At 41.2% G+C, this 15757-nt stretch overlaps 1 protein-coding gene across 1 annotated transcript in view; it reads right to left on the bottom strand.

Annotated features, from left to right (window-relative positions):
• Positions 1–15757, bottom strand: part of grin3a (glutamate receptor, ionotropic, N-methyl-D-aspartate 3A) — a 46368-nt gene that overhangs the window by 24451 nt on the left and 6160 nt on the right. The window contains exon 2 of the mRNA XM_058616553.1: positions 11153–11880. Coding sequence (XP_058472536.1) covers positions 11153–11880 — 728 coding nt within the window. The remainder of the gene's footprint in view (positions 1–11152; positions 11881–15757) is intronic.

The raw sequence follows: 15757 nt of genomic DNA, 5'->3' as shown, positions 1-15757 counted from the left end.
GGAGAAGAGAATTTACACTAAGTGAAAGAGAAAAGAGGAAGAAATGTGTCCATGTGTTCTGGTTAAGACTGAAACAGGATCAGTGATTGCAACTAAAACACTACACAATGTAAATATGGCTGAAAGGGAAACTACACGCTTGATAGTTTGTACTTGCAGTTTATTGGTAGGAGTCATTTTTTTTTTAAATGAAGTTACATTTTATTTGATACAGTTTCTTTTATCTTCTTTGTGCTCTCACAAAGCCTTGCTTTGTTTCTCCGTTTAATACGAGCGGAGAGTTTATGAGACTCAATTTAACTCAGTACTAACAAATTATGGAAATATGCAGCAGCTTAAGAACGTTCACTCTTGGCTTCTTCTTTGTCTTCTGCTTTCTTCTTTGTGTGTGTGAATTAGCCTATAATAAAAATAAATAGATCACCGTTTCCAGACATAGTTTTAAACATTGGTGTGTGTGTGTGTGTCTGATTCTGTATCTGACACTGAGACAGGCAGTAGCACGGCTCAGTGACAGAGATGGTGTGATTACTGGAGCGTGGTCAGTCTTATTCTACTTCTTTCACTCTTACACACACAAACACACACACACACACACACACACAAACACACAATTTGTGCATCATTCAAAGTGAAGACCTTCATAGACATAATGCATTCCCTAGTCCCTTACTCTAACCTTAACCATCATAACTAAACGCTTAACCCTAACCTTAAAACCACTTCTTAACCCTGAAAAAGCACTTTAATGATTGGACTAACCCTTTAATGATGGACTAACCCTAGCCCTCTAACCCCTAACCCTAACTTTTACCCAGACCTTAACCTAAACCCAATTCTAACCCTCACCCTAAAACCACATCTTAACCCTGAAAAAGCCCTTTAAAGATATGAGGACTAACCCTAGCCCTCTAACCTCTACCCCTGGGGGTACCCTACACTACCATACCCTAGCCTTATGTTGCGGAGATTTTTGATTATCAGTGATGGAGTTTCTGGAGTCAGTGATGTGTTAAGTTAAAAAGCTTTGTTGAGGACAGCTCAGATCTGAGGAGAACTGAGACGATGCCAAACATGAACAAGGAGATGTTAACAGTTGGGCATCCTCTGTCATTCTGCCTGTGAATCTCAGAATTAAGGTATATCTCTAGTTTGGAGGAGAGACTTCAGGTCAAGATGTCTGGCACCTTCCTGTGCTGATACCTAGAGTCAACTTTGGGGAGGACTGCGTAGTCGAGTTATCGGTGCTTTGCCCCAGTGAAGTTAGGTTCAACAAAGATATAATGAGGAACACTCTGTAGACAAATGATGGGTGCTGGCGTTACAGCGAGGCCATTGTGATTTGCCAGTTTCTGAATAATACATTTCTCTCTTACAACCTTTACCCTGACCCTAACCCTGAAACCAGGTCTTAACCGGCTACACTGGTCCTGACAAGGTTGGTGTTTAAGGCAGAAAAGGTAACAAATCCTCTAGTACACACACACACACACATACCACTGGTATTGATAAAAGGAACACATAATGGACAGCGAGAGAGAGATATTTCATATCCTGATTGAACTTGCATATCCTGTTGACAGTGCACACTGAAGAGGCTATTGTGCGCAATGGCTTTGTCAGTCAAGACGTTTCCGTGTGTTTGACTCGTAAAATCTGAAGTCGCAGCCGCGTTGGGATGAATAGCTGAGGTTTGTTGTATTTATTTTTTGGAGTGGTTGTCTGCTGCGGGAAATCTCTGAATCTCTGAAGGACGGCTGCTTCTTTTCACTCAAAGGTGTAATAAACACCACTGTTTCTGGACCACAACAAGGAGGCGGCGCGGTGGAGCAGTGGTTACAGCATGGATGGTATACAAGTTGGATAAACTGAGCATATGTGCTGTTTTTCTTTGACTAAGCCGGGTTCTAGCCAGGATTTCATTTTAGCGTAATGGAGAGGGAGCACAGTACCAAGCGGTGCAGAGCTTTTACTTTAAGATGAAATGTGGCCATTCTAAGGGAACCCAAAGGGGAGCAGTGTTATTTTTACACCATATATTCTTTAATGGGTAATTTTATACCTTATATCGTTTAAAGAGCGGCTGAAGTTGTTTACACTGGTGAAATTCATACACTTCAGCAAGCGGCATTCCAGGTGGCCGGCCTTCTGAATATGGTTAATGTAAGCTAACGTCATGATTAGTTCTTGGAATCTTCTGGCCCGCACGCGGCATTGTATTTCGGCCATCTCGATTCTGTCCATGCGCTAGCTAACACCCTGCTAAGGGACAATTTTAGACTTCATGGAGCAATATAGTGAAAAGCCAGTGTGAATTTAAGTGCTGCTACTACACTCAGGTATAGTAAGGGTTTACTGTGCGTCTCCCTTTAGTCTGGCAGACGCAGTACTGATAAAAGAAATATGATTTTTGAGTTCAATCATGGATAAAATGTAAAAAATACAGTGTATATATATATACATAAATACAGGAGAGGAGTGCAATTTAAGTGCCACATTGCAGCAACAGTGAGGGAAATGGTGTGGAAACTTTATCGATCAGAACTTCATTTCTTCATTATATTGAGTGTATTGAATAACTCTGCAGTGACGCTGAAGTTTTGTTGTTTCTAAAGAGTGGCGTTGTTGAGGTGACGTCACTTTAGTTTGAGCTCATTTTTTTTAACATTGCAAATATCGTTATGCAAAATCACATTTTTGAACAGATTGGCCCCCTCTAACCCAAAATAAATAAAAAGATGTTGAATAGATGAAATAGATTTTTTTTGAATAACAAAAAGTTCCAGGTACCAGAGCAGGTGCTGAGTTTGCTGCAGCGTCTCCTGCATTTCAAGTAAATAAAAGGAAACTTTGAGCTTTAATCGATTTACATAATGCTTCATGATTAATGTCTTCCATTAAGAAATGATTATATAAAATATAAAATAATGCTTTAGGCTGGAAATCAATATCTCGGTTAATCTCAGTGATTGAAAACAACGCTAACTTAATTTTATGTTTGTGTGTTTTTTTCTTTTTAGTCTTATGCGTCACCTAAAAAAGATTTTGAGGAGAAAGAACCATCTGGATTTTACTGTATGTTCCCCATTAATATCTTAATAAAATGAATAAAAAGGAGAATTCTATATTTTACAAAGTTTGCAGAGTATTTAAACCACATTGCATGTTGATTTAAAGTATGAAATATCTTGTTTTTAACACAGAACCATTTAATAATACGCAAATTCAGCTGCTTTTTTGCTTATTTTCTTTTTTCTTGCGGTGTGTAAGCCAGAGGCATTCCTCCTTGTTAAAGCCAGTCTCTCCCTGCAGCGAACAGTATGTGTTTTACTTACATTGGTTGAGGGAATATAAGCTGCAGTGGGGGGACATTTATTATACAGCTATCTTCCTTCTTCATAGCTCAGCTGGCTGGCACATTCAGGGGAAATGTACTTGGCACTGGAAGGCAAGCATCACTTTTGAAATGATTTTTATCAAGAAGGACTGTCTGGTGAGGAGGGTACGGTAAAAAAAAAGAAAAAAGAAAAGAAAGAATAACCTGAAATGTGTCCAGGCTGTATCTTATCTGTTGTTACAGGACTGTACTTTATCTGTTTGTGTGCATTTCTAAGGCTTATACAGTATTTAATCTTCCTCTGCTTCTTCTATGTGTTTTGCTTTTAATCTTTTGCTGACTCAGGGCTTCTGTCCTCAGCTTCTCAGTGTGATGACCAATCATTGCCTCTTGTACGTACTGTAAACGAGACACACCCCATAACTGGCCAGCGGGTCACTTCACAGGTGACTGACTTATATCTGTCCCACAGTAGAGGATTTTCAAATCTGACCGACTTTAAAAACATGGGAGACCACAGACGCAACCAACCAACGGCTATCTTGATGTTTTAATCCTGAGAAAACCCAGATTAGACGATCCAGTCACGACGCAGGAGGCGTGGAGGAGATTCCAGGGATTTGCGATCTCACAGAAACTCGCATGATTTAACGGGACTTCAGAATGTAAACAGACTGTTGTCGTCAGTTAATAGCTGTTTGTGTGTGTGTGCAATGTTTTTGTCCTGAGAAACGCTAAAAAACTGTGGGTGAAGTCATGGCTGAGAAGACGGAAAAAAAAAAGCGGTTCTCACCACTTAATATCATGATTTTAAACACAATATCATGTTTGCTAGCAGTATTTTTCATAATAGTAATAATAAGATATGCAGTTGTAATTATCACAGTATTAATGTATTGCCTTTAACATTATAATTACTTTATTAATATAGAAATCTGGCCAATTATCTTTTAGGGTGCGACAGGGTTAAGGGCACCAGTGTGTGCAGTGCCATCTGCGACTTTGTTTGGATAAGGAAAGCAAGAGATATCGGTACTAATCTATCTAAAAAGACAATGTTCAGGTTTAACTTTGCCACACATACCAACTGGATATATATGATGGAAAAGTGGCTAAAATAAACCTAGGATCTGATCTTTTTCGAGAGGAGAAGATAGGACAAAGAAGAAAATAACAATCCACAGAGCAACATTGTTATTTGGTTTATTGTGAGAGACTCTGAGAAACCACATCCAAGCGCACTCGCTGTAAAACCTGCAACACCTTCAGGCAAAAACAAACCAATATAGTTTATCCAGTATGAAGTAATGAGGGTTGTCCTGACCTTTAACGTTGGAGAAACCAAACATCCACTGCATTAAACACATGGCACAACGTTGAGGAGCTGACTCCTCCAGACAGCACTCAGCTGTCCACTTAGACTTGTCTCTCACTGGATTCATGTTCGGGAATGAGACCTTTTTTCCCCCCGCATGTTTTTACCATGGTCAGTTTTTAAAGGAAATCTGACAAACTCTCTTATGACCATCAAGATGATCAGGCCTCCTGGCTTTATCTTGATTTTATGGCTGTAGAATTGTCAAAAAATGCTTAATGAGTGAGTGCTTTCAATTTCAATACCTGGCATCTGGTTATTCAACTGTTTAGGAATTACGGTACCGAGAAGCTGACGTGCCGGTGAATCTTGTCCGTGATTGGGCGGAAGTCCTGAGGTTCTATGGTAATGACATTATATGGGCACAAAGCTCTACTTCTCTGCTTTCCGGTATCCATCCATATTCTACTGCTTTATCCTCCACATTCGGGTCACAGAGGGTGCTGTGCCTATCTCAGCTTTTTCTAGATATCACAAACGGTCTAGGAGTTGCGATAATGAGAAGTACGCCTGCCAAATCCTGTTGGCAATGACAGGATGGTAACAGAAGGGTTAAACATCCACATTGAGCCTCATTAGATCATAAAACGTCAGCCCTTTATCTATCCTGACTTGTCATTTTAGGTCAAAATTTCATGAAAAAAAAAAAAAGCCAATTTAATTGTATTTCATTTAAAACCCTGTCTTTTATAAAGTGCAGACAGTGTTGCGCAGTGAGCTCACTGACTGAATTAGGACCAATTTAGGCCCATTACACTTGATATACGAATGTCTAACGGCACATTTGTCATTTTAAGTGGAGCCAGTGACACGACAACAAAACAAGCTGATGCTGATTGTTTTTCTCTGCTCCGCGTTTGCCACCGACTGAGTTCTGCTAATGAGCGAATCACACGCACAGTATTCCAGTTCAGTAAACATCGCCCAACTCCAGTCAACCCCCACAGCCATTTAATCATCAGTGTCACTGTTGAAGTCCCACATCTGACACCTGCTGTCTGGTTTTATCACATCGCCCGGAGCAGGACATCTGTATAAACACATCTGGCCAAGTGATTGTGTATTTTTCTTCTTCTTTGACTTCACACTGATCCTTGTACAGTTGTCATGACGACTGCAGAAACCGGTGAAAATTAAACCTATCTTGGGCAGCAGGTCCACAAATTAGGCTGTGATTTGTCCCGTTACGGCACAGATTGGGCTGAGACGGGACTGGACTGGACGGGAGGATTATTTGGGTTGCCAAAAAACAAAATTCATAGATTGAAGGATATCCATTAATGTCTGTTATATTATTCAAATGAGTGCACATAATACTGATGAAGCTCCACACGACTCTCTCAAGTTACAAACTTGTTTGTTTTCTATTCATTAATATGTGCATAAAATTTTGTCTTGGAAAACATTTTATTGAAAATGTGTAATATTGCCTGTATTTTCACTATTGATTGTGTTTGCACCACGCTGTCTCGTCAGGTTTTGTACTTTTGTTTGATACTTTGCCAAGCCCTTGTATTTGCTAGTAGTTTTTTTCTCAAAAAATAGTGGTTTCTTTTATTTGTTAGCTTTAGCCCTTGTCTGTTGCTAGTAGTCTTTCCGTCGAAAGAGTGTTTTTTGCTTGTTAGCTTTAGCCCTTGTCTGTTGCTAGTAGTCTTTCCCTTTGAAAGAGTGTTTTTTTGCTTGTTAGCTTTAGCCCTTGTCCTTTGCTAGTAGTTTTTTTCTTGAAATTTTTTTTGTTTGTTTGTTTGTTAGCTTAACCCTTGTCTGTTTCTAGTAGTCTTTCCCCCGAAAGAGTGTTTTTGTTTGTTTCTAGCCCTTATTTTTTGCTAGTAGTTTTTCTCTCATATGAGTGTTTTTTTGTGTGTGTTTGTTAGCTTTAGCCCTTGTTTTTCTCTAGTAGTTTATCCCCTGAAAGAGGGTTTTTTGTTTGTTAGCTTTGTCTCATGTCATGAAATTGGGTCCAAGCCCTTGCTCAGTTGAGAATATAGATATACTGTTTTTTCTATTGTAAAATTGTAAATAAGGAAATCTCATTATCATAATTAACTGACAGTATGTCTGTCTTGTATAAGAAGATTTTCCAGTAAATGCACTCTATTTACTTCCCATTTTGTCCACCAACCATGTTTATTTAACTAGGAAAAAGTACCATTAAAACTGAAGAACCTCTTTTTCTAGTGAAACCAGACCAAGGCAGGAAGCAGCACACAAAATAAGGTAGAATGATGGACATATGTGTATTGTTAACACTGTCTTGAGTCTGGATTTTTAATATCCTGCTGTCATCGTAGTATATGTCACATTTCTTTTGTGTGCCAACGCTGAAACTGGTTTGGCATTTCACCGTTGGTTTCCTCAACGCCTCACCTGCCATAATCCCCCACTGATACACTCGTCTGGTGATAAACACCTCCATCCATCATCAGATTCTTGCCCTTCGCGACTGCTTGATTGCTTGACCGGGTAACTGTGCTGTGACCATAACTCCATAATAATCACGCCATAAATTCCCTGAAGGGGTTTCATTGTGCAGCTTGGGAACTGAACGGCCGCCGCCTCTTGGCTGCTCATCTGTCACATGCTTTCTGGCTCCGACACGTTTGTGGTGACAGCGCTCCGCTCCAGGTCGGCTCATCCACCAAACACCTGATACCACAGTTCCTGGGCCCGAGGTATAAAAAAGCCAACCAAATACCAAAGCAGCTGAGGGAATCTAAAATGAGTGGAAATGACAGGATTGTTTAGTACGATGAAGTTCAGTGAATTTGAAGGATGTGAGACACAGGATAACTGCCAAGTGTGGGCCGCAGCCCCACTGGACCAAATTTATTGAATTCTTTTATGTAAACACTACATTGGGCCTCTTTCAATGTTTGCTTTTATGTTGTGCTACATTCTTGTAAATTGGGGTTGAGCGTTTAAAGTATTTCATTTATTTAAGGACATCAAACCTCTTAAGTTTGGAAAGCCCTGTATTATCCATCCATCAGTTATCTACCGCTTTGTCCGCCACATGAGGGTCGCTGGTGCCAATCCCAGCTGACATAGAGCAAAAGGTGAGGTTCATCCTGGACAGATTGTCTATTCAGTTAGTCTTGTCCAGAATTTATGGAAAATGTAGTTTTTATTGCATTGCACAGTTATTACACAGTGCGAGACATTTAATTAAAAAATGTTCCGTACAGTACAAAAGTCTGATTTCCATTATGCTAGTAGTCATAGATGAGTCCTGAAATCAACCTAGTTTGTCTTGTCTAGAACTCATGGAAATCTTTAGTTTTTATTGCATCTTTAAAATTGACAAGTCATTCGATTAAAAAGAAGAAAAGAAGAAAAGAAATTTAACTTGAAATTTTTCTAAAACTGTACAGTAAAAATGTCTGATTTCCAGTGTTCTAGTAGATGTCAGCACAGAAACTAGCCAGTCCTGTCCAGAAGTTATTAAATTACTTTGTTTTTATTGTATCAAAAAGTTGAGAATTTTTTTCAACTAAAACGAACTTAAACTGTATAGTAACTAACTGCATGTTTTTGGACGTGGGAAGAAACTGGAGAACCCGGAGAAAACCCACACAGTTTAAAGGTTACCCTATTGTTGTTTTGGTCTTTTATGTCACCAACCATCCAATAACACAGCTAACAGTACTTATTACCGAGTAATACTGAGCAACACTGAACCTAAAAGCCTCACTGCCTCCCTCAAAAATCTCGACCAGAAGAGAACTTAAGCAAAGCTTTGCTATCGCTCTCTCTGGTCCTATCTTTAATTTTGGAGGTGGATAATGAACGTATATACAGTAATGCCTTTATGATCAGTAAAGTGCAGTGTAAAACCCGGCAACCAGATTTAATTACTTATTCAAGTAACTATTTTAAAGTTCTGACACCAGACCAATTTACAGCTGAAAAGGTCAACAAGCTCCCAAACATCAATTCAAATTGAATTCATTGTGACTCCATCGAGAGTCTGCAACGGGGAATTCCATTAAATATACAACCTTGACGTTCAGTAACTACAAACACAACAGGCAGAACAGTCAAGGTCACAGCGGCTCCGAGCTCAGGGTTGGTTTATTGATGATATTTGTAATTGCAGTGTGAAATAATTATTTTTTTCCGTGGTAATTGTGTGTTTATTCTTCTTTTGTTGCTCTGTGGCAGCGGCGCTGTGGTGCCATGGCAATTTGCTGCTAAGGGGTGGAGAATTTGGAATCAATATATATTTTAACTCGCTCAATCACTAACGCAGGCTTCCAGCAAACCCACGGTAATGCACATTTAAGGTGGTTCCCAACGGACGATAAACCCACCCATCCCCAAAATGACACACACTCTACTGAACTTCCCGACAAACTTTTAGTCAGCTTAATTTTTTGTCTGTTTTCAAGTAGATTTACATCAAATCTAACTCCGTCGCCCACAGAACCAACCGAGCACACACAGACCCATGGGTCTGAAGTTCTGTTGTTGGAGAAATCAGTCAAATGACTAGAGAGAGGTAACCACAAACATGCACACAACAACACAAGCAGCAGCAGCAGCAGCAGCAGCAGCAGCAGAGAGATGAAACCCACGGAGATAAAAATAGAAAGCTGCAATATTTAAATGTAAAAATCAACACTTCAGAGACAAAACAACTCCAGAATAAAGAGAATCAACTTCCAAGAGGGAAAAACATCCCCATAAACAGATGATGAATGAGTCATTATGTTCAAAAAATAATAATTTTTAGATTAAACGTTGTCTTATATTTTAAATACATACTGTTTTGGCCTGAAGGTATTCATGTGTGGGACGGAAGAAGAAGCCAAAACATTGGTTTTACTTTGAGGATTGAGGATAAGGATTCGAGGTGACACCATTTTTGACCGGATAGATAATAACCCTGACACATTAATAATGTTATCATATTTCAGAGAAAGAAATGAAGCGTTTTAGACTTCTGTGGAACAAAAACGTTAACGGTTAATTAATGACGATAACAAATCTGAGTCAGTTATTCCACTGATCTTTATAACCTGGAGAGAAATGTGGAAATTGGGAAAAAAAAGAATTACTCAGTGTCTCTTTCTGTCCCCGGAGATAGAGACTTATGAGACGTTCTCGTCGCTTTACAAAAATCGTTTAAGAAGGCGTGATACGACTCTGTCTCTTCAGCTATAGTCTTCCACATACTGCTATCTAATACAGATTTACCTGAGCTGAGCATATGCGATTTTTTTCCTAATCCTCCGTTTTGAATTACACCCAATTTCCAATCTCGTGAAACTAAACCTGCTCAGGTAAATCCTCTGCCTCCACAGGGTCAACGAGAAGCCTCCTTACAAACCTGGCAAAAAGATCCAAGTGTCAAGTGTGTTTTTCCATTCCGCAATCGCCGCAACACTGAGCAGAGACTAATCAACATTTCATAAGCAGCTTAAGATGAAAGCGAGAAAGAGTGTAAACACAATCAGAAATCGTCCACCGGCGTCGCTGAGCTTCAAATAATTCACTTCCTGCGATGATTGTTCTGCTGATTCAGGCGTTCTGGGGAGAATCCCAGTCGGGAAAGGTCAAACTCTGATTGTAATGCAGCGGTGTGTGTGATCACACACTCTCTCTCTCCATAACTGCAGATTACAGCGCTGAGGCTCAATGCAAATCATCACACACAGTAACTTTTTATCGCCGCAGTTATTGGATGTATATACTGTACAGTATGCTTTTAAAATGTGTGGCATTTTTTGTGCTTTCATATGCTTTTGAAAGCAGGAGCATAATATACAAATGAAGAACAAGGACATCCTTTCTGGTATGTGCAGGCTACCATAGTTCTCTGATGCCACTGGAGAAGGGAGGAGTAAGTCCAACGTTTGGACCTTTTAAGCCAAGTTAACGCCAAAGCCTCAAAATGTCCGCTTGTCAATTTTTCCAGAATAATTTTCAATATCTGGCAGTTATTTACTATTTACTGCATGTTAAACTAGTGTGTTAACAATTCAACCAATGTAGTTGGATATGAACACCAGATTTTGCATGTTAAATTTGAAATTTACAGCATAAAACAAATTTTAAATAACATTTGTTTGAGTTTTTGTCTCAATGTGCAAAAACAGGCCAAACAAATGGAAATTACTGTATGTACAGATGTTTTTTTTTCCAACTCTCTCCTCTCTGGTGACTAAGACGCTTATTCTCCGGCTTCCTGAAACAGCGTGAGTGAAATTACCGTAATAACCACACATTGACGTGCACGCTTTGACGTGCAACTTCTCAGCTTTCAGACACTGCTGGAACAAACCGTCGTGTAATTGCAGCGATGCAAAGTGCGCTTGCTCAAACGTGTCACGTAGATATTTGTCTTGGAAGACGTACAAGAATTATACGTCATGTCTTGCTGTCGCAGAAACAATCCATGTACAGTACAGTTTAGAAACATAAGGTACTTGATTCCTTACCTTGATAGATATTCCGCGGAGCTTCCGTTGTTCTCCTGCACGTCCATACAGTTGGTTGTCCCCGGTATGAGAGCCAAGGCGGGGTTCTCCAGGGCAGCACTGCCCACCGCCCGCGCCACCAGCTGCAAGGAGTCGTGCACGTAGTTATCCTGAGTCGGCGACCCCATCACCCCGTGGGCCAGAAGCCCCAGGGGCAACCCTTCTGTTCTTAGCTCCACCACATTCTGACTGTCCCCCAAAACCCAGTGAAACTCTGGAAGCGTCATCCGAGTGGCGAGCGTCCACAGCCGGCGCACCTGCCGTATATCGCACCCAAATGTCACCACCCCTGTCGTGGTCGACGGTTCTCTCAGGGCCTCCAGCTGCCGCATTATAACTTCCTGCTGGTCTAACTTTGTGGGGGACGAGGCAGCAGCGGAGGAAAAGTTGGGCAGAGGTGACGATAAAGACAAATCCTCCTCTCCCGTCGCGACACCAGATGCCAACCCGGGGGAGGACGGTGAAGATGGAGACGGCGATAAAGTGGAAGCGGCAGTTGTTAGGTTGACGAGAGTTCCCAGGTGGAAGCGGGTGTTGTTCTTGATGAGGAAGAGGAAGTGGCTAATGTCCCATTCCTGGCAGAGCAGGACACTGATGTCCCACCAGCCATTCATCATCAGTAGGGAGCTGAGGAGACGGGACGGCAGGGCCTCCACGCTCTGCATCGCCATTTGGAAGTGGAGCGGATTCTGTGAGGGGAGATAGCATCGGGAGGATGTGATGGGAGATATCAGGGTGTATGTGTGTGTGTGTGTGTGTGTGTGTGGAACGTTTAAACCGAGGAATGTGAGGTGATTGTAAAAGATAAATTCAAGAGGTAAACAAGGATTAGTGTACAAGGTGAGAGGGTGAGGAAGATTAAAGAGAATACAGAGGAAGTGCAGGAGGTTTGAAGATAAAGAACAAGGAGCGGGGGAATGGAGAAGACGAGTAGAAGCAGTGGGATAGATAACAAATAAACAAGGGATCGCCGAGGTAATGGAAATGTGAAGGAGTGATAAATAAGAGGTGATGGGGAGGGTTGGTCCGGGTCATTTGGAAGGGCAGAAAATAGTGGGTGGGTTGGCAGGTTTTGCAAGAACGAGAGAATTGATGTGCAAAAGTGGTGCAAGATCGAATGATAATAACGGGAAGGAGAGATGAGTGGGGGAGGAAGTGGCGAGGCAATGTAAAGGAAGAGGAGGGACACGATGGGATGCGAGCAGTGAGATGAAAAGATGTAGTCAAGCGGAGAAGAGATTTGGAAGAGAGAGGAAGGAATATGGGCAACGGTTATAAATCCCAGAGTGGAATTATTTACATCTTTGAATTCAATTTGAATACAAACACAGTCTGCTGGACATAATGGATTTCTGCCCTCACTTACCTGCTCCCATGAATATCATTATTCACATCAGAGTGCGTGTGTACTTTTTATTTGTGCTTCCGCTGCTTCTGTTTTAGCCGAAAAGTCGAGGATACACAACAGGGTCTCATTTCAGAAGGGTCTTTTCACACTTTGGCTTCAAGGCCTTGACTCAATATGATTCAACAACCGTGGAATTTTAAAGGCTTTTCAACTTTTTAACTCATCGCTCTCTTCAGACGTTTTCAACTTTTATAAGACTTCCTGGAAGAGAAGAGGACTCGCCATTTATAAACTGAGTTGAGCCTTCGATGTAGAAGAAGTCAACGATTTGATAAAAAAATCTCTGGTGGTAGTATTTATTTATGAGTGAGTCAGATTGAGTTGCTTCAGGCTAAAAACTATCATTTTTTGCTGTTGTGACGGATGCTGACTGAGCTTTTTTTTTTTCCAGCACATTTACACGACATAAGAAATTACCAAATTATTGTGTTAGTCTGACAAAAAAAGCAGGACTTTTAAAATACATGTTAGTGTGACTGAACTTGTAATACATTGAATTTGTCAAATTGGACTAACACACCCAACTAATACTGTTAGAAGATGATTTGATTTGATTGATTGTTTCTGTAATGACCACACAGCCAAGTCGGTGGAGATGTTCTTATTACGGTAAGTGCTACGACAGAAGAGAAGATGCGCTTGAAGGACACCAGGTCTGGTATAGAGCTCAGTCCACGCTGGTGGAACGACACATGAAAAGAGTCTGGATTGTCTTGTGCGGGGTGTTGGCACCGCCAGGCGGCAATCCTTTGATGATCGCAGTAGTCGAGGGGTAACATAAGCCCTTTAGGAGAGTTTTTAAAGCGGGATGTTCTGGAGGCAATTGTCCTGTCGCGCCTTCCGGAGGGCAGTAGCTGTAATGCGTGGGGTCTGAAAAGATTTTGTGGGCCCTGTTCAATGTCCGTTTGTGGTGAAGTGATTCGAGTGTAGCTCTATTACGGCTCTATTCTTGATGCTCTGCTAATGTTTCGCTGTCATTTCCAGGAGAGTATGTCAAGACTAAACTGCCAAACTGCTTTGAGCGATGGCTGCGTAGAAGCGGAGCAGAAGATGATACTCTAAACTTCTTGGGCTGTCTGAGATGGAAAAGTCTTTGCTGTGCTTTCTCTGACACATGTGGTCTGTGTTTTTTTTCTATTTAAGGTCATTACTAATGTGGGTTCCAAGGAATTTGAACGTGTCAGTCATGGAGATACAGGTGTTTTGAGGGATGACAATGAGTTTGTTTGTTTCTGATGTGTTGAGGTGGAGATCAGTGTCTGTGCACCAAAGTCACTGCTTGGTCAATCTGTGCACGGTATTCTATAATGTACTGTATATGTTTCACTGGACCCAAACTAGCTGACAGTTTCTGCACTTGTTTGACCCAGAACTAACAAAAGAATGAGACGACATTGAGAAAAACACGGTGGAATAAAGATTGATTAGGAGACAGTGTTGATGCTCTGTCAGTTTAAAGAATGTTAATATTTTGAAGTTAATGGATAGATGGTTGTTTTGATCAAACTCCTAACAAGGTGAAAGGGAGCACATCGCTACCCTAGTGTAGTGGAGTCATCCAGTAATAAGTCAATTTCCAGCCACTGAGGACAAACACTGCACGACATAATCCGATGAACATAACCTAAAAGCTTTATGCACAGACTTGAGCAGCAAGACGTGGGACCAGTGGTGCACCAGCAGAGTCACAGTGAGCCGAGGAAGATCAGAGCAGATGTTCATCAAAGCTGACGGTTATTCTGTTCAAAGCTACAGATGAATTAATTCAAGCTGCGAGAGCTGCGGGTTCTGCTTCAGTGTAACTTGGCAAACTGAACTTGACACAACAACATCCCAGTCTCTCCTGGTTATCAATCACTTATTCACTGGACTCACACAAACACACACAAACACACACACACGTGTGTGTTTACAGTGGTCGTAGTGAGGACTGCTAACCTTAACCCTTGAACACCTAACCCTCAATAAGTCCTGTAACTAAGTGCTTTTGATTACTAAGTGATTTTTCCCAGAATAACTTCCAATATCTGCATTTTAACAATTTAAAATGAAGAAAAAGTTTTATTTAGAAAAACTACAGATTGCAGTTTGCAGTCACACACACACACACACACACACACACACACACACACACACACAGTTTGCTGTTGTCTTTGGCCAGAAAATGAGCACTCTTGCCTTTGCAGCAAGAAGACCCGGGTTCAAGCCCTGGTCAGAACATGGGTCTTTCTGCATGGAGTTTGCATGTTCTCCCCACGTGTGCATGGGCTTTCTCCAGGTTCTCCAGTTTCCTCCCACTGTCCAAAAACATGCAATATGGGGATTAGGTAAATTGGACACTCTAAATCAAGGGTTTCCAACAAGTAGTTTGCGAGCTACCAGTAGCTCCCAGTCCCCTTCCAAGTAGCTCACCAAAGGTTTCAATAATTGAACATAAACCTGCTTACATTTTTATCCAATCCCCCCCATTCAAGCTTGTGCAGTTTGGTTGGGTTGAAATGAGCAATGAGAATAATGTTAAAAACAACACGAGTAGCTCTCGGCCATTTTCATTTTGTCAAAGTGGCTTTCAGAAGAAAAAAGGTTGGAGACTCTTGCTCTAAATTGACCGTAGGTGTGAGAGTGAATGGTTGTTTGTCTGTATGTGTCCCTGCAATGGACTGGCGATCTGTCCAGGGTGTGACCCCGCCCATCGCCCTATGTCAGCTGAGATTGGCACAGCTCTTCCCGCGACCCTCCTGTGGAGGATAAAGTGGTAGAAAATATGTGCAGGTGTTTTCCTGTTCTCTCTTCTCTGGTGATACAGACGCTGATTCTTCCTGAAAACAGCGAAGTGAAATAACAATAACACGTTGGCTTTGACGTGCAACTTCTCAGCTTCCGGAAACCATTGGATTTTTTTCCATTGGATGGCGTAACTACAGCGATGCATAGTGCGCTTGCGCAAACGTGTCAAAGGGTGTTAAAGGGTTAACCATCACAACTTAATAAGCCCCTAAAAAAAGCCATTTTAAGGGGTAACAGAACGTGAGGACCAGCTAAAGACACATACACACACAGACACACACACACAATGAGAGAAAAAGCCCTTAAAACTGTTTAATTGACTTAACAACTTGCAGATAAGCTTTGCAATAAAGGTCTATTAGATTAGATCC

Source organism: Solea solea, chromosome 19 (assembly GCF_958295425.1).
Source record: "Solea solea chromosome 19, fSolSol10.1, whole genome shotgun sequence".
Lineage (NCBI taxonomy): Eukaryota > Metazoa > Chordata > Actinopteri > Pleuronectiformes > Soleidae > Solea > Solea solea.
The sequence above is the reverse complement of the archived record's forward strand: the minus strand, read 5'-3'. Positions and strand labels throughout refer to the sequence as shown.